The 22,800-nt window shown below is 42.9% G+C and overlaps 1 protein-coding gene across 1 annotated transcript in view; it reads left to right on the top strand.

Annotated features, from left to right (window-relative positions):
* The first annotated feature begins 2,609 nt into the window (after window positions 1–2,609).
* The window catches only part of PRKCA (protein kinase C alpha), a 356,477-nt gene continuing 336,286 nt past the window's right edge, over window positions 2,610–22,800 (top strand). Inside the window, exons 1-2 of the mRNA XM_045837292.1 lie at window positions 2,610–3,864; window positions 7,106–7,137. Of these exons, the coding sequence (XP_045693248.1) occupies window positions 3,692–3,864; window positions 7,106–7,137 (205 nt within the window). The 5' untranslated portion in view covers window positions 2,610–3,691. The remainder of the gene's footprint in view (window positions 3,865–7,105; window positions 7,138–22,800) is intronic.

The following is a 22,800-nucleotide window of genomic DNA, read 5'->3' on the forward strand; positions in this document are numbered from 1 at the left end:
GACTTGCAGGTAAAGTTTGTATACTCCTATCTTCCGTGAGCTCTTGCTTCCTAACTCATAGTCTGTTTTGGAGGAAGAATGGGCTTAGAAGAGGGGAGCCCTCAACTCAGTTTTTCTCAAATGCAGACTTGGTAAAGGAAAGGAGGACCAAACGTACCTTGCATTTGTATAAGATTTTAGAATTTACTAAACACTCTTATACATCATCTGGTTAAATTCTTAAGAAATCCCTAGGGTAGTTAAGAATCTCTCCATTTTTAGATGGAGAAATACAGGCTTGAAGAAGTTTACTTATCCATGTTACACTGCTTTTTCTGCAGTGGTTCTTCCTGCATCCCCTCCACATTAGTGCTCCCAAGGGGGTTTCTCAGGTGGGTGGCATGGACCAACTGTGGTTCACGTTCCCATCAGTCCTTGCTAGGGGCAGTGTTACACTGCTTGATAATTCCCTGCTCCAGGGTCATCCCCACCCCACCCCTACAACTGAGCTAAGCTATAGGCAATTGACCACTCAAGCTCAGTCCAGCTATTAATCAACAAACTTCCAGTTAGTTCTCTCCACAAGGAATAACAGTAATACATGAGGCAAGCGGGCAAAGTCACAACCTGAAAGAAGAGATATATTGTCTCCACCTGGTCTACTCACTGCTGCAATCACTCACTCCATACACACATCTCAAGCAGTCTGCTGCCAAGGTCCATTGGTTCTTAGCTCATCTTCCCTATGACTTTGATTGGGGATTCTACCATCAACAGTCCCACCCTCCAGCTCCTCCATATTCTTCCTCCACTGTTGCATCAAGGCTTCTGGGAAGTGGAAAAAAACTGGTTTTCATGAAATGTGTGAGAACCTCTGTTTAGATAAAGATGGCTGTGAGGAAAGAACTCTGTGTTTCACTGTACTGTGCTCTCTTTGATTTATGATTATTAGGCTATTAACAAGCATGGGTTGAGATGCATACAGTGTTTGAAGGAGAATTTGATCTACTTTCCCAATATGCTCTGCTTTCCATTCCTTTCCTTGCCTTTTTTTTTTTACCTCCTTGGCGTAGAGGAGGCCACCACAAGTGGTGAAATTTCTGACCAGATAGAATTTAAAGCAGGTGCAGTCTCTTTAAGTACCAACTACATTGGCTCAAGAGATTAGACGTGGGCCAGCAAATTGCATGCCCCATGAATGGCCAGTCAATAGCTTACACTTGTTAAAATATAAAAGCCATTCCTATCAGTTAGCATTCAATTAGACCATCTTAAAAAAATAGTAACCTGACTTGGTCTATGTGAATGCTCTAAGATAGTATTTATCTTAGAAAAGCTTTCTTTTTGTTGTTGTTGTTTAACTTCTTGAAGGGTTAAACACTGTGTTTTCTTTCTCTCTTCCTTCCTTTCTTTCAGTACTTATGGATATCGATGGCATTTTATTTTATTTTTTACCTATCCTCCATCTCCCTCCCCTTTGGCAACCATTAGCTTATTCTCTGTATCTAAGGGTTTCTTACTGGCTTGTTTACTCATTTTTTGCTTTAAGATTCCACATATAAGTGAAATCATACAGTATTTGTCTTTCTTTGTATGACATCTTACTTAGCATAATACCCTGTGGGTGCATCAATGTCACAAATGCCAAGATTTCATTTTTTATTGCTGAGTAATATTCCAGTATGTGTATGTATACCCATATCTCACATCTTTATCCACTCATCTACTGATGGACACAGGTTGCTTCCATATCCTGGCTATTGTAAATAACGTTGCAATGAACATAGGTCATACATATCTTTTTGGATCAGTGTTTTTGTTTTCTTTGCATACTCAGAAGTGCAATTGCTGGGTTTATTGGCAGCTCTATTTTTAATGTTTTGAGGAACCTCCATACTGATTCCCATAGTGTTTGTACCAACGTTCAATCCCACCAACAGTGCAGGAGGGTTCCCTTTCTTCCACATCCTCGCCAACACTTACTGGTTGACTTTTCTGATGATAGCAATTCTGACAGGTGTGAGGTGGCACGTTCTCTTTCTTGATGTCTCCAGCCTGTGAAGTTGTTTTGTGAACCCAGTGAACCTGACTGTAAATGAAACACTAACGAAATGCTGGGGGATGGTTATTTCCCTTATGTATTTTAGCATCCTCCAGGCAGAACTAATAAATATTCAACAAGTGATTAGTTAGCACATCCCCCGTGCGTCCTTTGCATATGTATACACGCTACCCTTTCACAAGGAGTTTTACTTGGTAATTTACAAATGTACTGCCTGCACCTGCCAAAATTGAAGTAATTAGCTTAGATGCAAACGATTTCTGAATTAAAGTTCTGGACTTGTAAAATCAAGAAAGCCTGATGATCCACATCATAACTGTGGCAGGCAACAAGTAAGGGGATAAATAACTAAAGACAAGTCCTTTTTAACTAAACTATGTGCAAATCAGAGGTCCATAACAAGGCGTAGCTGAAATATAGGACAATCGGAGGAAGGTGAAAGAGTCAATATTCAATGATTTCTTTATTTTTAAATCAAATTTATTGGTGTGACATTGGTTAATAAGATTATATGAGTTTCTGGTGTACAATTCTATGATACATGATTTGTATATTGCATTGTGTGCCCACCACCCAAAGTCAGATCATCTTCTGTCACCATACATTTGGCCCCTTTTACCCTTTACTACCCAACCTCGTTCCCTCTGGCAACCACCATACTGTTGTCTGTGTATTTCAATTTTACATCCCACATGTGAGCGAAATTTAAAATCCCTCCCTTTTCTCCTGCCCTCCATGTATAAACAGTGTGAAGGACTGGGGGGTTGGGCATTTTAGGGTATACAGAGTTGGAGCGGTTTAGCCAGGTGAAACCTCAGAGGGATAGAAGCTGATAAAACCTGGGAGAGCGGGCAGGGGCAGCTGGGGTGAGTGAGAAGCGGGAGCTGGTCGGACCAGGCGGCGGGAGGTGGAGGCAGCGTGGAGCCCCGTCCCGGGACCCGGGGCTCCTCTCGGCCCTGCACCGGCGGCGCAGACCTCCCACCGGGGGGAGAAAAGAGTAGCGAGGAGGACCGAGGGGCTGGAGGGAGCGAGCGGGAGTGGGAGGAGGAAAATGGGGGAAGAGCGGACAAAGCTAGAGGAGCGGAAGCAGAGGAGGGAAGAGAGGCGGGAGGAGGAAAGGAGAGAAAAAGAAAAAGGCGTTGGAGGAAAACGGGTCCGCCCCGCCCAGCGTCCGCCTCCGCTCCCAAATTCGGCCTGGCTCTCCCCAGGCCGCCGCCGCCGCCGCCTCCGGTTTCTGGACTGCTCCGAAAGCGCCTAGACTCCAACTCCTCCAGAAGGCGCGTCCTCGCAGCGCCGCTCCGCCTTGCGCGCTCCCGCCCGCGCGCCCCCGCGGCTCCGGCACTCCGGGCATGCGCGGTGGGCGGCGCCGCTCCGGGCCGCCTCTGCCGCCGAGAGTAGGAAGCGCGAGCGCGGGTCGCCGGGCTGTCAGTGAGCGTGGTGCCAGCCAGCGAGTGTGCGGCTCCGGCTCCTGCTCTCGCTCCGCTCCGGCCCGACTGTCCCGGCTGCCGCCGCCCCTCCTCGCAGCGCTCCCTGCCACCAGCCCGCGCCCCACGCCCGGGGTCGCCCGCTGCCCCGCTGATCCGCCCCCGCCCACCCGGCCCTCCCCGGCTGCTGCTCCCCGGCGGAGGCAAGAGGTGGTTGGGGGGGACCATGGCTGACGTTTTCCCGGCCAACGACTCCACGGCGCCTCAGGACGTGGCCAACCGCTTCGCCCGCAAAGGGGCGCTGAGACAGAAGAACGTGCACGAGGTGAAGGACCACAAATTCATCGCCCGCTTCTTCAAGCAGCCCACCTTCTGCAGCCACTGCACCGACTTCATCTGGTAGGTGCGCTCGGGGCACGGCGCGTGGACCGCCGCTCGGGACCCCGCTCGCGGCGCCCCCGGGTGGGGCCAGCCCCTGGTCCGGGGCCCTTTCGCCCCGGGGACCCTCGCTCGCTCACCCAGCCCCGGTTGCAGGCGTGTCCACTCCAGGGCTGACTCACTCAGGGAACTTGGAGAACCGGCGGGAGTCCAAACTCTTGCTCGGAGTGACACGCGCGCGCCCGACCGCCCGGGCCACTGCCACACACGCGGGCAGGACTCTTAGGGAAGTCATCGCCGGGTCACACACACCCCTGCCGCGCGGGGCTGGCCGCTGGCCGCGCGCGGGAGTGACATTGATCCCCTCTACGCGTCTCGCCGCCCGGCTTTCCCAGGCGCGCCCGCCTTCCGTGCAAACAGCGAAGCAGCCGTTTGCCGGGAGTGAGCGAAGGGTGAAGTGGAAAGGAGAATCCAGAGGGCAGAGTTTCCCGGGAACACACCCGGGAGTAACCGGGGCGGCCGGCGACTGCGCCGCTGGGTCCAAGGTGTTAGCGAGCCAGGCTGGGCGCGTTTGAGGGGTGTGTATTGTATGTTTCCCAGCGGGCGTGGGCTCCACTGGAACCTTGGGTTCCTGCCTACTGTAGCTTGTATCTACTGGGCACGGAAAGGCTTGGACTTTTCTGGGTGAGCCCAAAGAGAAGAGAGGCAATAAACTGTTGAAAGCTTGCAGCGCGGCGGCGGGGGGCGGGGGCAGAATAAAACAGCAGGCAAATGGCAGAAGGACAGAGCGAGTCATTTAAAATAGACCCTGTCAACACGAGATTAGATCTGTAACCCTGTGGACGAGGACAGAGGCCTTATTTAAGGAAAAATACTGTAGGGGCTAAAGGTGTCAGAGTTCAGGTAATTTCCAATGAACTCAGCTATTCTTAATTTGGGGACCTTGGGGTGTCTGGGAGGAATTGATAAATGGAGGGGTTCAGGGACTTCTGAACCCTGTAAAATTAGGTGAAATTGCACGTGCTTTTAAAATGTTTTTCTTTTTTATGGAATTTATTGGTTAATAAAATTACATAGGTTTCAGGTGTACAGCGCTGTAACACATCACCTGTATATTGTGTTTATCACTCCATCACCATTTATCCTTCCTATACCTTCTCCCATCTCGCCCCCCCGTTTGTGCTTTTTGTTGGTGAGATAATTATAGCTTTATTAGTTGATTCTGGAAAGATCCGTGACACCCCTGCCCCCAAGTCCCTAAAATTTAGAAAGCTGGAACTCCAGGGGATGCAGTTTGAGGAGCTGTAGTTGCTTCCCCCAACCCCCAGGTGGCCAGATACCCTGCCTTTTCTTACCTTTTGTGCCTGCACACCTTCCCAAGGCCCCGAAGTCCGAGCTATGGCTAGGGTTCCTGAGCTCTCCCCTCACAGAGATGGATGGAGAGCTGCACCAGTGTGACAGTGCCACAGAGTGCACCCTGCCACCAGCTGGCTGTGTGTCACGCTTATCTTGTTGGGGCCCTAGGGAGAAGTATGGGTGGCTCTGTGTGAATCCATCTCCCTGCTGGGGAAAAACACCTCAAAGGGGGAAATCCCACAAACGTGGTGCTAACCGCGGTTAATTTTTCTCTTATGAGTGGCTTTATTTGAATCCATCACACCTGGGGAGTATTACCTCTAAGGGAGAGTCCCCACAAATGTGGTGCTAATAAGGTGCTTAGTTTTTATATGGACAGCTTTATTTGCATCTATCACACCTGGAGAACATCTCTAAGGGAGAGTCCCACACACTTGGTGCTAAGGTGCTTCATTTTTCCTTTCCTTTTTAGAAATCTGCTCAAAACTACACTTACGAAAGGCACATCTATCTCTATGAACGATTTCCATTGTATAGTCAGCCTAAGAAGCTATTGAGCTCAAAGGACTAGGAAATTGTAGATAAGGCCATTTAAAGTAAGTTTTTGGAGCACCAAGGAAAAGATTGCCTTTAGTTAAGGGGAGGTCTTCAGCCTCCCCTGTCAAATGTGAAATCCTGTGAAAGGGGAGAGGCAGACTGCTGATGACTCCTGCAGGAAGTAGGTAAGTTAGAAAAGGGACTGCAGCACGCATATGCAGGGTAGCAAATGTCTTTCCACTATCAGTTGCCCTGAAGGATTAGCCCCTGGTGGACCGATGTGGGCCGTCTGGTCACCAGGTATAAGGTGAAGTGGAAAATAAAGGTTGCCCTATCTTCTCTTCCCTGAGTAACCCCTGTAACGTTTCTCCACTTAACTGTAAAGCAGCCACTCAGAAGTTCCTGGAAAATATCCACCAGATTCGTCTAGCAGTGGTTTTAATTTCTCAGTGTGCTTTCATCATCGTTTCTCTGGGCCCTTGACTTGAGTTTTATTTAAATATAAAAGCACTGATAATTTATGTGTTTGGGTTTTAAGTATGGTTTTTGGGGGGTGGGGGTGTACACATGACTAAGTTAATGATAAAATGTGTGAAGTGCTTTGTAAATGTAGAAAGGTACATAAAGCAAGACATTATGACTAATCTGAAAAAATTAAGGCAATTCATCCTAGTTAGGACAGTGTTGGCAATTTAATACCCGTGTCAAGCTTCTCCACTTAGAGAGTAAATTCTCTAAAGTAACTTTCGAGAACAAAATAACCTCAGTATGTTTCAAATGCTGTTGGTACACAGTAAAAATTAGATCATAATCTCAAATACAAAAATAGGAATACTTTATAAAATCTGGCTCCTTTAAGCCAAAATTTAATATTAAGAGTGGTGCTGTTTGGCAAGTTGTAGACAAATATTTTAAACAAATTTGTTACAAGCGAGGAAGCCACTTTTTAACTGTCTTTAGGGAGAAAAAGTAATTTTCAGTTGGTCTTTAGGGACCAAATTAAGCCACTTAGGGTTTTTTCCCCCCATGAAGTCCTTTATGTTATTTGAATATTGTGGCCAACAAGTTTGAATGTACAATTATATTCTTGCCTTGAAATTTAAGTATTGGTAACAGTATAAAACTTTGGGAAGAAGTATCCATCCGGGTACATGGAAATAGCTCCGGGAGCCCTTGGAGGCCAGGCAGGCTTTCCCGAGTTGGATTCGTACAGTCCTCCGAGCTATTCAGACGTGTTTTTCCTATCGAATCGCTGGGTTTTTCGTACATACCTTTAACTCTGTAAAATGCTTTGTCACATAACTGGCTTAAAATATGGCATCCCACACAAAATATGTTAAGATACTTTGTTCTTATTTCTGTTTTTCAGGGGGTTTGGGAAACAAGGCTTCCAGTGCCAAGGTAAGCTGCCACGTTCGATTTTTACTTTCCAGTACAATATGAAGTCAGCATTTCACACAGGAACTGTATTTCCAGCCCTCTCTTCTTTGTCATCCAAAAAAGTTATTTATATATTTTCAAAATATGAGGGCTGTAAGTTAAATTTGGGCCTTAAAAAAAAATCATGCGGTATTGCCTAGTAATCTACATATAGAGCTGCCTTTTTCCTCATTGAAAAAAAAAATCTTCCTGTAATTTTATCTTTTGCCAAGAACATTCTTGTCAGAAACTGCTGTCTTTGTGTGGGTGTTCAGAAAAAAAATGGAATCACTTTACCGTCGTGTGGCTTTTCTTGTTCTTCCTCCCTTTTTTGTTCATCTCTTGCCCATGTGTTAAGTTGGACTCCTAATTTTAGGCCACACGTTAATTATACTGTAAGTTGTTTATTTGATTAGTGATTGTCATCCAGAACAAAGTTCACGCGTTTTAAAGTTGTGTAGCTCATTTGATGATGACTCTTTGCTGCAGTAGGAGGCACATTTTTTTTCTTCAGCTTAAATATGTGACAACATATGATACTACCCATTTCATCCGGAAAGAAATCAATTAGTCTCTTCCTCTGATTTGTAGTTGCATTTTACAGATGTCACCTATATAACTTTTTATGCTCTCCATTTCATAAGTCAAATATATAACATTTTGTACTTCCATTCTATTTAAAAATTTTTAAAGCATTTTCTAGTTTGTGAAGGCATCCCAGGTTTATTAGCCTACCTTCTGGCTCTCCTGTTCACTGTCTATATTATGTTTATTTAGTTCTGGTTACATGTCCCATCTGGGCATAGGTTTATTAATAGGGCAAGTGGAAAGTACATCCTAGCCTGGAAAATATCCTAACACTGTTTAATAATAAGTGCATGAGAGGGGGAGAGAGACACTGTGTGTGCTTATTGTACCTTTGCAGTTATGCTAGTAAGTTGATTGCCTTTAAAATTTTCTGCAAATTTGTGAACCTGTTTTTTACATACAGGGTAGGGCAAAAGTAGGTTTACAGTTGTGAGTATGCAAACCAGTTTTCTTACTTATTGCATTTTCCATATGAATAATTATAAACCTACTTTTTGTCCCACCCTGTACATTTTCTAAATGTTTTAGATGCAGCTATTTTATGGTATAATTAATACTTTACCTTTCTTTACAATGTTGCTTAAAACCCCCATTGAATAAATCATTTTGAGAGTTACATGGGTTGGGGCAGAATCAAGGAATATTCCTTTAAAAAAAAGAATAAAGTGAAAGGTGTGTCGCACCAGTATCTTTATAAAAGATGGAGGTGTAACTCCTCCCACTTCTGAAAGCTGTAGACCTCAACTATGTAGGCAACCTTTGGGTCTGTGCCTGAACATGACCTTAGGTTGTTTACGGATGTAAATTGTGACTCTGGGCCTATGTGGTTAATGTGTTTGTTGGAGACCTATGGAAAATTATATGAAAAAGTTTTTACTAAATTTTCTAAATAATATTGAGTGCAAAGTGGTATTTTATTTTATGAACTGTGATTTCCTGCATATAAAGAACCTCAGGGTCAAGTTGGTCCCTTTCAGACCCATTCTTCCGAGCAAATTTTGTTGGTAAAATCAGAGTGGCTGCATTGTTAGACTGCAAGGGAGAACCTGAATTGTTTCTCTTCACGGAGCACCTATTGAACTTTGAGTGAATGAGCAGGTTAATAGTCGCAGCATAACTCCCTTCTACCTAAATCACACAAAATGATGGCTGCAAAAATTGTGAACACTGTAAAAATGTATACCCTCCTCCCTTTCCATCCTCAGTGATAACTTCTAAGATACCCATTTGTTGACTCAATCATACATACTTAGTGTTTTTAAAAAGAGATCACAGACTTTTCATCATCTTGCAACTTAATTTTTTTGCTCAGCAGTATGCGGTGGGTATCTTTTTATGTCAAATCATCAGTCCCACCTCCTCTCTGTAGTGGCTGCATGTGTGGCTGTGGCTATTTATTCACCCGTTTCTCTTTCGATGGATATTTGAACAGTTTATGTGCTCTTGCTAGTACAAATACTACTGTTGACAAAACCCTTGGACACCTGTATAGGTATTCCTATAATAGATACCTAGAAGAGTGTGTATACATTTAAATTTTAATGAGTACAGCTAAGTTGCTCTCCAAATAGTTTCCAATTTACATTTTCAGTATTAATCTATGAGAAATCCTCTTTTCCCTTTACTCTTACCAGTATTGGCTCATATCAGTCTTTTTCATGTTTGCTCTGGTCGATGAAAAGGTGCCTTCCCTACGCCCCCAGCCAGCTCGCCCCTTCCATCTCCTGGGCGGGGCTGAGCATGTTTTCAGGCATGTTTGAGACATCTGTATGTATTCTGTGAATTGCCTTACTTTACCTGTTATTTGAATGAATGCAGGATTTACAAATGAGACAAACTAGAGCAGTGACTAGGTACTTTATGCACTGTTCTTTCCTTTGGTGAAGATTTGAAAGTCAGACATCTTTGACAAATTCCCCTACTGCATTTACAAATTTTAATTCACAGAAACCATTTTAAGTATGTCTTTTTGTAACATGCTGTCTGCTTGTCACAATTTCAGTATGTATCATTTGTATTTAACTTTGAGTAGGCATGCTGATCACTCCATTGTATCTTATTCGTTGTAACTTAATTAATGATCTGTTAGCTCCATACAGTGGCTTTTAATTGCACAATAGTTACCCAGTGTTTCCTATTTTGCTTCTCTGCTTGAAATTAATTTTTATCACATCTGACCATTTCAGAATGTTTTCTCAGTGTTCTCTAACTGTAAGCATTTCCTCTTGGTTCTGTTTGATAGTCTCATTCTTATTCAGGGGAAAAACTCATTCTCATCCGTGCCTTGGGCGACACACCCTCTAGAGACTGGGGTGGCTGGAGGCAGAGACTGCTTTTTGCCTTCAGTACCCATCAGCGTGTTCTCACCTGATGGAGGCAGCATCTTCTAGCTCTCAGTATGTTCTGCTGCCTTGTTCAGTAGGCACACTGTCTGTCGGTGTATATGTGCCAAGGGAGTCACACATTCATGCAGTGAGGTAGCTTTCAAACAAAAGTATTTGCCATCATTGCACCTAGCAAATGTCTAGTGAGAATTGGAAAACTAAAATGAGTGAGTTTGGGTCCTTAAAATTGGGTTTGTAATGTATGCCATTTAGAAAGCATTATGTTTTACAAACGTACAAAAAGCATGTAAGTTTATTTCCCATGTCTTCTCCAAGATACAACATAAATGGAAGCAGGAAACTTTACTGAAGAGGGATTGATGGGCTTGAAAACATATTACTAGGGCAGGGAACACAGGAGGATCCCATTGTGAGAATTTGCTGTCTGAAATAGTGAAACCAAGGGCCGTAAACGTGGGGGAGAAGAAAGAAGGGTTCAGGCTAGATCTAGAAGCCATGAAACATTTTCCTTAAGGTTTTTAGAGATGAAGACAAGCTTTCCCTTCGTAGATCTGAAATAAGCCTTGAAATGACATGACTCGAATTTGCCTTTTGATTTTTCTCTGACACAGTGTGGTTGCTTGGCTTGATCTGCCCCATGCTTATTTCATCTCTGTGAGGCTAGCTGTCCTGGCCCCTCTATTTTTCGGAGAAAGGAACGTGGGCTTGTCTGGCTTGGTCATCGATGAACTTGAGATTCAAACCAGGAAGGTCTGCCTCCAGTCGGGGGTTTCCACCCTGTACTGACTGCTTCCGAAGGCAGTGGTCCCAGGTCACAGGGCAGGAGGGTGCACTGAGCTGTTCCAAGGTTCTCTTCCTCTGGGGGCAGTGGAAGCCCCAACAGTCTGATCTGCTACTTTCACTATTGGAAAAGGGGGTGAGCCAGCTCACTTTTTTCCTCCTCAGCAGCAGCTGCAGCAGCAGCAGGACCCGCGTGCTTCTCCAGTTACAGTGATAGAAGCAGCCTCTCCAAGGGTGACCTGCTTAGTGGATGTGCCAAACTGGCACCCCCGGTCTGTTACCTCTGGTTCACCTCGGCTTGTTTTTCCTGCCTTTTCTGTTCTTTCTCTTTTGTTTAATGGTCACAAATGAAAATTACTGCTAACCGAGGCTCTTTGATTAGGATACCCTAAAAAGAGAGCATCAGGATTAATCCCTGCCAATGACCTTGAACAGCAGGGGACTGCCAGCTCTGAAGAGGGACACTGGGATGTTTGAGGGGGTCTGCCTGTGGGGAGTATTAATTTACACTTGTGTGCTTTCAGCCTGCTGCTGGGAAGCACTTCTGAATCTTGATCCCTTTCCCTGCTATGAACATACCAACTATTGTACTTACCCTGTGCCTCTCACTAACACTCTGTTTTTCAGTATTTAAGGGGTAAGAATCAGCTTCCCTTCCCCTCTGCTGATGACATTCCATGTCAAAGGCCGGCTTTGGGCTAGATATTTACATCAGCTCTGCTGAACAGGGTGGTATTTTATATTCCTTCTGTAAGAGTGAGATTTGATGTTTCAGGGAAGAAAAAAGAATGAGTCTCCCTTGGCTGCACAAGCTGAGGAATTCCAGAAAACCAGGCCAATTTAAGGGAGGGTGACCTTTAACAGAGTGGGGATTTAGTTGGCAGCTTTTCAGAAAAGGATGTCTAGTTATTCTCATCAGTCTGCAGGGCCTGGGAGCCAAGTGCGGACACCAGGTGTCAGAAGATAGAAGGGGGATGAGGATGGAGTTGGGCAGAATGTGAGGAATTCGTGCTTCCTAGGGATGGGGTTGGCCACCCGTAAACTTTGGTAGGCAACTGATTTTCAAAGTTGATGCCAGGACTTTTGTTTTTCTTTTTCATTTAGAGTTAACATTCAGTGTTTTTGTATTTGTTTCAGGTGTACAGCACAGTGGTTACACACTGATGTAATTTACAAAGTGATAACCTGATAAGTCTGGTACCTACCTGATGCCAGGATTTTCCATCCTTCAATTTCAAAACTGGGGTCAGCCTCTCGGCACCCCCTTTTCATGAATTACCTCACATTAGAAGCTATGCAAACCATAGATGAACTCTTGGGGTTATCTATAGAGTTCTAAATAGACAGGCCCATGGAAGAGCAAGTATAATTTGAAACGGGGACATTTTTGTGCTGAGATCAGATCAAAGTGTTATTTCAGCTTTGGACAGGAAATCGTCAATAATACCTAAAATATGGGAAAGTGCAGTGGAGGTGGGCAGTTAAAGCTGCTTTTGTTTCCACTAGTTGTTTTTTTTTTCTCCACAAAGATGCATTAACACTTGCTAGTAATAAGGACACCTGGGTAAAATGAGCGTTGGGTGTTCCTGTTTGGTGCTCCACACTGACCATGAAGTGATTTTTGACGGATGGCTTTCAGAATCATGCAGAGTGCATTAGGTGGAGGTGTTTTCATTGCAGCCACGCACACATCCCCACCGGAAGCTGATGCTGTGGCGGATGAGTGGCTGTTCTTCCTACCAGGCAGTAGAGACCTAATGTTTGTGTTTTTTTTCTGAGCATGAATCTGACATTTAACTTTCCTTTAATTTTATGATGAAATGATTTCCTTCCCTCTGAGTGTTTCACTCCCCTGGATGTCTTACAATTTAATTTTTTAGGCACATTAACCCTTAGCTTGCTCATTTTCCTTCAGAGTATTCTCATTTCAAAATAGCGTTAATTTCAGAGCGTCCCTGTCAGATGCAATCTGGCTCCTCAGCAGGACATTCTGTTCTTAAATCCTGCTGTCTTGCTTTTTCAGACTCATCTAATGAACTTCCCGTCCTCCCAGTCATTCTGAGTAAGCTGCAGTTTCCCAGAAAGCGTTTTCTTTCCCCACCCTCTCTGCCCACATAGTGCCCATCTCACCTGTGAGTCTTAGCCCAGCCCTCTCCATCCTCCTGCCATACTGGCAGCCCTGGAAGAAGAAAGGCGCTCTCACTGTGGACCGTTTTTCTTTCTGTCTGCTCTTCTGCCAGCCTTGACACCAAGAACTGAGGCTTATTTCTCTGTCTCCAGTGTTTAAGGCAGTTCCTGGCACTCAGAGGGCATGATGTCAATGTTAGGAGAGCTGTGATATGAACGTCCATGACCAGAAGGGTCACAGTGACTTCTGCTTACCTACTTTTTAAAATCTAGCTCACAATCCGAGGGTAGGCTGACTAGCATAGATCTTCAGATGGCTTAACAAAAAGTATTGTACTTTGTGAAGCTAAGCATACTTATATAAAACATGGAGCACGAAATTTTAGTTATATCTGTAATAAGTTATATGTAATTTAATTGTATCCGTAATAAGTTATGTGTTAATTCTAAAGTTACAAAACTAGTGCAATAGGAATAAACCACTTCACGTGCTATCCTTCTGTCTTTAGAAAGGAACTCAAGGACCAGAAATGAATCTTATTGGCCTTGACTGGTATGGCTCAGTCAGCTGAAGTATTGTTCCCTAAACGGAAAGGTGCCGGTATAGTCCCCAGTCAGGGCACACAACTAAGCTGCGGGTTCGATCCCCAGTTGGGGTGTGTACAGGAGGCAACCAGTTGATGTCTCTGTATCACATTGATGTCTCTCTCTGTCCCTCCCTTCCTCTCTGTCTCAAAGCAATGAAAAAAAATTGTCATGGGGGAAGAATAAAAAAGTGTTCAACAAAAGAGAAAAATGAATCTTACTGTCACAAACAAAACAAGCATGTTATGGGCCACAGCAGGAGGGGGAAATGTCCTGGGTAAGAGGGGATTCAAACCAGCTCTAGTACACACAGCCGGTACAGTCACTTAAATGTTTTCTTTTGTGTCAGATTGTTAACAGCTGAAACCGGACTGCCATGCTCCAGAGGGAGTAGTAGCTCACTGGACTGATTCTGGTATTCCTAACACTTCCTGTGCCCGAAAGGTGTCTGTGCCTTGCAGAGAGAGGAATAGATGCCAGTGGCAGTAGGGCCGCTGAAGGAGAAGGGCTACACCTGACTGACAATCACATTAAAGGTTTTCTGCAACGGAAAGGCAAGACAAACTAATGTGAACTAAGTGGTGCAGCGTGCTGGACCTTTAGGAGCTCTCACATTCTGTACACGTTCATTCCGGAAGCACCCCATGAAGCCTGGGACATTACCCCCCTTTTAGAAATGATACAGCTCCCCTGCTGAGGAGTTCGCCAGGCTGGTGGGGTGGTGTAGGCCGTAAATTCATGGTCTAACCGTTCTGCAGAAAACATTTCAGAGCCGAGTGGAAAGTTTTTGGATATGTACAAAGCCTGGATTTATGTTAGGAGGGGAAAGAATGATGCTGTTAAGGGAAACAACCATTCCTTGGTGACAGAGAATTAAGGCTTCACTCTCCTCGGTCAGAATTTCCATGATACACCCTTTATTTAAAGTCTTGTTTTCTACCAGACTTTGAAACCTCATGTTAGACTTTGACACATAAGCATGTCAGTATTGGTGCAGTATTACTAGTCAAATCTAATCGAAATGACTAAGGCTACATTAAAAACCCTCTGTTAAATTTTTTTAGACTTTTAAATACTGGTTATGCTATTACAGTTGCCCTGATTTTTTTCCCTTTGCCCCCCTCCATCCAGCACACTCTGCCACTTCCCTCAGGCAATTCCCCCACCATTGTTCACGTCCATGGGTCATGCACATACATTCTTTGGCTACTCCATTTCCTGTACTGTACTTTATATCCCCGTGGCTATTCTGGAACTACCTATTTGTACGTCACCCCTCACCCCTTCACCCATTCCCCCACACCTCTCCCATCTGGTAACCATCAAAGACACTCTCTGTATCCATGATTCTGTTTTTGTTCTTGTTTGCTTAGTTTGTTTCTTAGATTCAATTGTTGATTTGTATTTTTTGCTATTTTATTCATAGTTTTGATCTCTTAAGTACATTTAACATTTCATATAATAATGGTTTGGTGATGATGAACTCCTTTAGTTTTTTCTTGTCTAGGAGAACTTTTTATCTGACCTTCTATTCTAAATGATAGCTTTGCTGGATAGAGCAATCTTGACTGTAGGTCTCTGCTTTTCATGACTTTGAATATTTCTTGCCAATCCCTTCTGGCCTGCAAAGTTTCTTTAGAGAAATCAGCTGATAGTTTTATGGGAACTGCCCTGTAGATAACTTCTTTTCTTTTGCTGCTTTTAAGATTCTCTCTTTAACCTTAGGCATTTTAATTATGTATCTTGGAGTGGGCCTCTTTACATCCATTTTGTTTGGGACTCTCTGTGCTTCTTGGACTTGCATGTCTGTTTCCTTCACCAAATTGGGGATGTTTTCTTTCACTGTTTTTTCAAGTAGATTTCCATTTTCTTGCTCTTTTTATTTTCCTTCTGGCATCCCTATGATGCAAATGTTGGACCTCTTGAGGCCCCAGAGGCTGCTTATACTATATATTTTTTGGATTCTTCTTACTTGTTGTTCTGATTAGTTATTTTTTGCTTCCTTATTCCCATATCATTGACTTGATTCTTGGCTTTATCCACTCTACTGTTGTTTCCTTGTAAATTGTTCTTTATTTCAATTAGTATATCTTTTGTTTCTAACTAGATCTTCTTTATGCTGTTGAGGTTCTTCCTAAGTTTCTTGAGCATACTTATAACCAGTGTTTTGAACTCTGCATCTGATAGGTAAACAAAATGGAGATAGGTAATCTTTTTCTGGAGTTTTGATCTGTTTTTTCATTTAGGCCATGTTTTTTTGTCTCCTCATTTTGGCAGCCTCCCTGTGTTTGTTTCTATGTATTAAGTAGAGCTGCTTTTATTCTGTGTCTTGGTAGTGTGGCCTAATGTAGTAGGTGTCCTGTGGGGTCCAGTGGCCCTGCCTCCCCTATCACCCAAGCTGGGTACTTGAGGTGTGCCCTTTGTGTGGGCTGAGTACATCCTCCTCTTGTAGTTGAGCCTTGGTTGCTGTTGGCAGATCAATGGGAGGGATTTATCCAGACCAGTCAGCTGCAAGGACTGGCTTTGACCACTGACCACAAACCTCCACCCTCCGTATAGGATCAGATGTCAGGGACTCCATGTGGTCCTCTGACATGGTCTGTAGCTGTCCACTGGATATATTGGCCTTGGGGTTTACCAGGTGGTGCAGGCCAAGGTCATCCTCCGCCTGTGTTTTGCCCAGGGCCACCCTGCCTTAGTTGTAAAGCAGTCTGAGATGGCCGGTACTTGTGCTGGGCTTGGAGATTCCCAGGTGAGGCCAAGCTGTGAATCTAGGCTGGCTACTGCTAATGACGAGCCTGGGGCTCACTGAGGCTAACTGTTGCTTATTTGATAGGATTTAGGAAGTTGTGAAGCATGAGCCAAGACCAGCCATTCATATGGAAAAGAAGCTTTGGTGGGCCTGTAAGCTGGGTTGGGCAGAGCTTCTGGGGATCTCTAAGGCAGGTCAAATAGTGTTAGCTAGGTTGATGGAGTCTCAGATATGGCACCAGCCTGCTGGCTTTATGGGGGGAGGGTTTAGAAAAGGGACAATGTCCTCTGCTTGACTTGATGTCAGACACTTCAGTTTTTCCCTATGTACTTCGGTGCCTTTCAAGCTTCTACCCTGGTGCTGGATTCACTCAGAGGGAGTGAATCTAAGTGAGCTCCTGTGTGGGTTCTTTAAGAGGAACTGCTTGGAACTCCAGAAGTTTCTTTTACTGACTCAGTTCCCACTGGTTTTGTATCCAGAAGTTGTGGGGACTTACCTTCCTGGCACTGGAACCCTGGGCGAGGTGGCCTGGTGTGGGGCAGGGACTCCTCACTCCTGAGATATACCTTCTGAATTTTTATGCGCCACACACATGTGAGGGACCAACCTGTTCCGTGTCTGTGCCCCTCCTACCAGTGTGGATGGATATGGTTTCTTTAATTCTGTAATTGTCAGACATCTGTTCAATTCGATTTCTGATGGTTGTATGATAGTTGTATATTTTAGTTTTAATTTTGATGTGGTTGTGCAGAGGTGAGACAAGTCTGCCTGTGCCACCATCTTGACCAGAAGTCCCCTCTGTTAAACTGAACAACATGCAAGATGGTTTCTGGAAATAGATGTCTATCAAGAAACAGATGGAGGGGAATGATTTGATTAGTTGTCAGCACAAGATAAGAATTATTTAAAAGGGAGTTCACAAAGTAAGATTAGCATGAAGTCAGTTCATCTTTAATGCCGTTCCTATTTTTTTTCCTGTAATATCTGTGCTTTTGGCCTTTTGGGAAATACATGCCCCATCTATATTATTTGGAGTGACTCCAATAGACAGGAGATAAATAGTGAAGGTAGAAATACAGAATGTGAAGGCATAAGTTTACCTCCAACTTGGACAAACCTGTATGAGAAATGGGATAAGAGGAGAGTCCGGTTAACAGCTGAATTCTGAGGGCCAGGTTCTGTTTTAGAGATGCTTTAGTTCCTCTCGCCACCAGTGAATGCTGTCGGCGAGATCATGACTGCTGCAAGGATGTGTATACTGGCTCATGCACAGCAGTGCACAGAGTCTGATGTAGATCATTTCCTGTACTTGAAACACTGACAGTCACCCTTGTGCTGACTCTTCTACACTGTTCTAAGCACTTTTCATTCACCTGTTTGATCCTCATAATTCTGAAAAGGGTAAACAGTGTTATTTCCCCCTATTTTACAGATGAGGAATCAGCCACTGAGGCACAGAAAAGTTTAGTAACTTGCTCAAGGTCACACAGTTCAAAAAATGGTAGAGTTGGGATTCAAACCCAGGAAGGATGGGTCCAGACTCCATGCTGTTCACCCAAATGCTCTCTGTTGCCTCACAGCCCCCCTTGTGTCAGACTTAAACTACAGCACTTACTTGATTGTGGAGGTGTGGAAGAATGAGGAGCTGTTCCACTCAGTAACTCTCACATGCTTGTTCCCTGTTGTGGGCATGAGGCAAGGTGTGTGGACCTCCACTATGTATCTATTGTGCCAGACACTGCGGGGCATGGGGCAGTCTGGTATCAGGGAGCTCAGAGGGAAACAATTCGATGAAACAACTCATTGTAATATATCTCAATGGGATAGTGTTGAAGCAGGTGAGGAGGAGGAAGATATATTCTGGGCTCATTAGGAGGTGGCTTTGATTTGGGCTCTGTAGAATGCATAGAATTTCCTTAGGAGGGATGCGGGAAGATGTTCTAATGTGAGAAAAATAACAGCAAAATAGGTCAGGAGGGGGGCCGGACTATTGGAGATGTCAGTGCTAAACCCCGAGCAGAAGGATGGATGGGAGAGATGCACGTGGAGCACTTCGTGCGATTCCCCGTATATCGGTTCTTCTACACAAACACATTATTTCCTTTTGTGTCTTTGTATTTGTGTGTCATGCTTCCTCTTCAGAAAAATTTTGCAATTATAGGAGATTAAAGCTTGTATCTCTATGAAAGATCTATTGTATCAAAGCGTGGAAAATATCTTCTTGTTTTAGAAAGTGCGCTGCTTTGACACTGCGCCAAGGGTCTCTATTACCAAGCTGTTGCTGTCGATTACAGCATCACGTTGGAAGTCCAGAGTCTTACTGCATGGAAATTGAGTGGAGGTGATAGATGCATTGAGTTATACTAGATATGTTCATACTCACTAATAAGGGAAATGATAAAGGAAATATTTGCATATTTAAACTCAGCACTTTCTATTTGAAAAACTGCATACTGACATACTCCATCTGAATTTCTGGTTCATCATCACTACTTATTCCTTCCTTCTCTGTGGGGCCAGACTCAGGAGAATGTGCTATAACCCTAATCAGAAACTTTGTAAAGGAGGGCAAAGGGTGCTGCCCAGCACCTCAGGTTGTAGCGTGGGATGGATTCCTGTCTGATTTCAGGTTTGCAAAATAAAACTTCACGTCAGCTTAGTAGCAGTATTATGTGTACTCAATGATATGCCACCACGCTATGGGAGCTGACATCACTGTCCCTGCTCTGTGGAAGTAGACGCTGGGACCCGGAGGGGTAGTTGCCTGTGGTCTTGTGGCTTTGAGAACAGGCAGATTTAGTCAGTGCGTTTGATGGCAGTAGGTTTTTAGTATCTGAAGCTATATGCATAAGTAGCTAATCCCTTTTACTGTTAATTTCATTTGTCTTTTTCTTCCCTCGGGTTTTCTAATAAAGTATGGTACATGGTGCTGTTTGTTGTAGTTGATGAAACTCTCATTGATTCATAAGTTAGGCTCATGCTTCTAAACGCTTCCGTTAGCTTCCATTTGCACATGTCTTAAAGTTTAGTGGCAGTAAGTGACTTTAAATTATTTTCCTGTTGAATTTATGCCTCTACCTATGTAACTATCCTAAAACATGAAAACAGGAGTTAACTCATTAAAACAACCTTAGATACTGCAATTTGATAACTATTTACAGAGTAAAAAGTAGTTTAAATTGTATTTTCTTATATAAACAAAAATGCTTTTAAAATGCAGTCATAATCATAAAAACTTTTGTAAGGATGTTTACCGTTTCGTGTGTGGATTATAAAATACCATGTTGTGAGTCATTTGCCTAATAACTACTTTGGAATCTTCTTTTGAGTAAATCTAATGCTTTCACATGCTGAGTTTGTTTGATCGCTAAAGTGATTTTTGTCGCCTTAGTTTCACATTAGTTGCTTTGATCTGAGTGACTCATTAACATGGAAAACTTCATCATTCTTCTGTTTTGATTTCATTTTATCTCTCTCTACACCACATGTGTGCCTTTAAAAATCAAATGATCATTTATTTTATTTTTATTTATATTTGTTTATCCTCACCAGAGGACTTTTTCCCCCCATTGCTTTTAGAGAAGGAGGTACAGAGAGAAAGAAACATTAATTGGTTGCCTTCTCATATGTGCCCTGACGGGGGATCGAACCTGCAACCTTGGTATGTGCCCTGACGGGGAATCAAACTCACAGCCTTTCAGTGTGTGGAATGATGCTCCAACTGAGCCACACCAGCCAGGGTGATCTATTTTAAACAGTTCAGAGCACGCAGGACTGACTTTTTAAAATTAATTAATTAATTAATATTTGCTATTCATTCATTCTTTAGGTCCAAAATCAAAGTTAGGTATAAAGACTGAAATGTATTGTCCTTATTTTTCCTTTGTAGTTGCTTAATTTCACCACAGCACCTGCTGGTATTGTGCCAAATTTGTGTTACTGTGGTGCAAATTAATTTACAAGATTGCATTTTTTTAAAGAATTATTGGGCAGGAGCTGAAATAGTTGGTAATGCTTATGACTTACCTTAGTGTTCCAAGAGGAATCAAATGAAATGCTGTTGCAGGGTAATTAGGATAAAAGGTAAACAGTAGAAAGCATAGGATCACTCATAGGTTAGGCTCAGGACTGATTAAATTCTTCAGTTACTTTGATAGAGGTGTAAAAGGCTTTTCACAATTTATTTTAAATTTAAAGACTAAACTTGCGAGAGAGAAAGCATCCGTGCTCTGAGTTCGATAGGATCATTTGTGAGCAAAGTGCTTTTGGATGGCTTGCCTATCAGTGGGGAATTAATGAAGGCCCAAGTTTTGTCTTAAAATTCTGAAGAGCATCATTAACTTTTGGCCTGTTTTTACTTATTTCCTATGTGTTCCTTTAATGTCAAGTTACGTTGCATATTCTGTGTATTTTCTCTTAACAGCCTGAAACTGAGGAAGCTTTTTCTCAGGATTTTTAAAAAGTTAGTTATTTCAAATGGTAGAATATATTCATGTCAGATACACAAAACTTTTGGTCAATAAAAAAAGAACCAGGATAGTTCTCTTGGTAAATATCAGCTTTAAAATTGCTTAAATTATATATTCGTAGGTGATAAGAATATGCTTGTGTTTAAAAGCAGGTTAACATCTGAATTCATATACATTTAAGCACTGGCTTTGCTTGACCTTTCTGTTGAATCCTGGAGTCACAGGTTCAGGAAGAGCCATGTTCTTAGATCTTAAAGCAAGAAAGGACTATGGGGACTGTGTAGCTGAGGTCCTTGAATTTACAGCTGTGGAGCTGGCCAGGAGAATTAAGTGACTTGCTGTAAACCCACCCACAAAACTGTGACCACCTAAATCTCTGGCTCCCAACAGCCACTAATGACACTGCCCGTCGATACCTTTCCCACTTCTTGGTAGCTCAGAAACCTCTGTGCTTGCCTGCACTTCGTAGTCTTGGATCTTAAGGGCCATGGCCAGTGAGGATGGGTGCTCTTCCAATAATCTCTATTAAAAAAAAAGGCATGAGGAAATCTGCAAACAAAGAAGGTTTTTTTTATTTCCTTTGAAAAATGGCAGTATGTTTTAGAGGTAAATGTGTATTTTGCTCTAGGTGTTGGGATTTTACTAAACATTATGTTTTTCTTTGATAATTTATAGATTACCAGTATGGAAATGACATGTAAAGACCTCATTTAAAACATTGTTTTAGAAATTCTTAAGTCTTTGCATTGATATTGGAGAATTCACGGGCAAGGAAAATGAGTCTGTTTGAAGTAATGTTTCGACTTTTGCCTAATTTTAACTCTTTTACCATGATTCTTTGGGAACAGGCTACATCTTTGTGTTTCTTAGTTTACTAATTATATTGAGGTATTACATCTGAGCTGATTTTCTGTGTCCTATATTACCTGAAAATATATTTATAAATTAGTATTTAATTAATCTGCAAATGTACTAAAATGTTTAGTAGCCGCCTAAGTAAGATTCATTCAAATGGTGACTCAATATAACTGTAGAGTTTATTATTTGGTAATTTTGCCTTCTGTAGTATAAGTAACACCACTCTTAGAATTGAAATTATTTCTGGACAGTGGTACAGTCAAATACAGAAATAAAGCCTTTATTTCATAGTTTTAGTGTTGATTTGAGGTTCTGCTCTAGGAAATATCGATACAGCAAATGCACAAAATATACGAAATGACAGATCTAATGATAACAAACATGGACATTTATGCATACCGCTTTCATTTTTTTTCTAAACTCATATGCCATATATATCTTAGCAATGTTTCTTGGGAAATTTCCCTTCATGTCCTAGATTACTAAGTTGCTTCAGTAATGAGCCCAAGAAGATGGTTGCTTCTTCCCTGCCTTGGGTGAATTTCCCCACAATACTCTTGGCCATATTTATTGCTCCAAGAGTCTTTGGACCATGCTCAAAATTAGGAAATGCTAGCTTAAAAATTACCAGGGCCGATTTGATATGTGCAAATAATTTTAAAAATTTCTTGATAGGACTTAAGTGCTCAGGATAATCACTTCCCATGTCACCTTTGTAGCTCCATTGTGCCTGCTGTATGAAATTTGTCACCAGCTTGGAATAATAGCCTTTCTTTTCAAATAATTCAGTTCTGTTTTCCAGAAAAATCCGATGGTTCTGGGACACCAACCACATCTCAATCTCAAGTGGCTAAGCCATCCTGGGCTCTCACTGGAGCTCTGCCTCCATCAAGCTCACTCTTAAACTTTTGGAAGAAATCTTTTCTTTCCTTCAAACTTTTAATTCAAATTTATTTTAGATGCAGAAAAATTGAAAATGATACAGGGAGTTTACATGTGTCTTTCACCTGGCTTCCCCCACGATTGACATAGTATAGTCATCAAAAACAATGGTACAATCATCAAAAACAGGAAATGAACATTGGTACAGTATCATCAACTAAACTACAAACCTTACTTGAATTTCCATCAGTTTTTCCAC

This window comes from Phyllostomus hastatus, unplaced genomic scaffold, assembly GCF_019186645.2.
Source record: "Phyllostomus hastatus isolate PE091 unplaced genomic scaffold, TTU_PhHast_1.1 phas_contig_210, whole genome shotgun sequence".
NCBI classification, from domain to species: domain Eukaryota; kingdom Metazoa; phylum Chordata; class Mammalia; order Chiroptera; family Phyllostomidae; genus Phyllostomus; species Phyllostomus hastatus.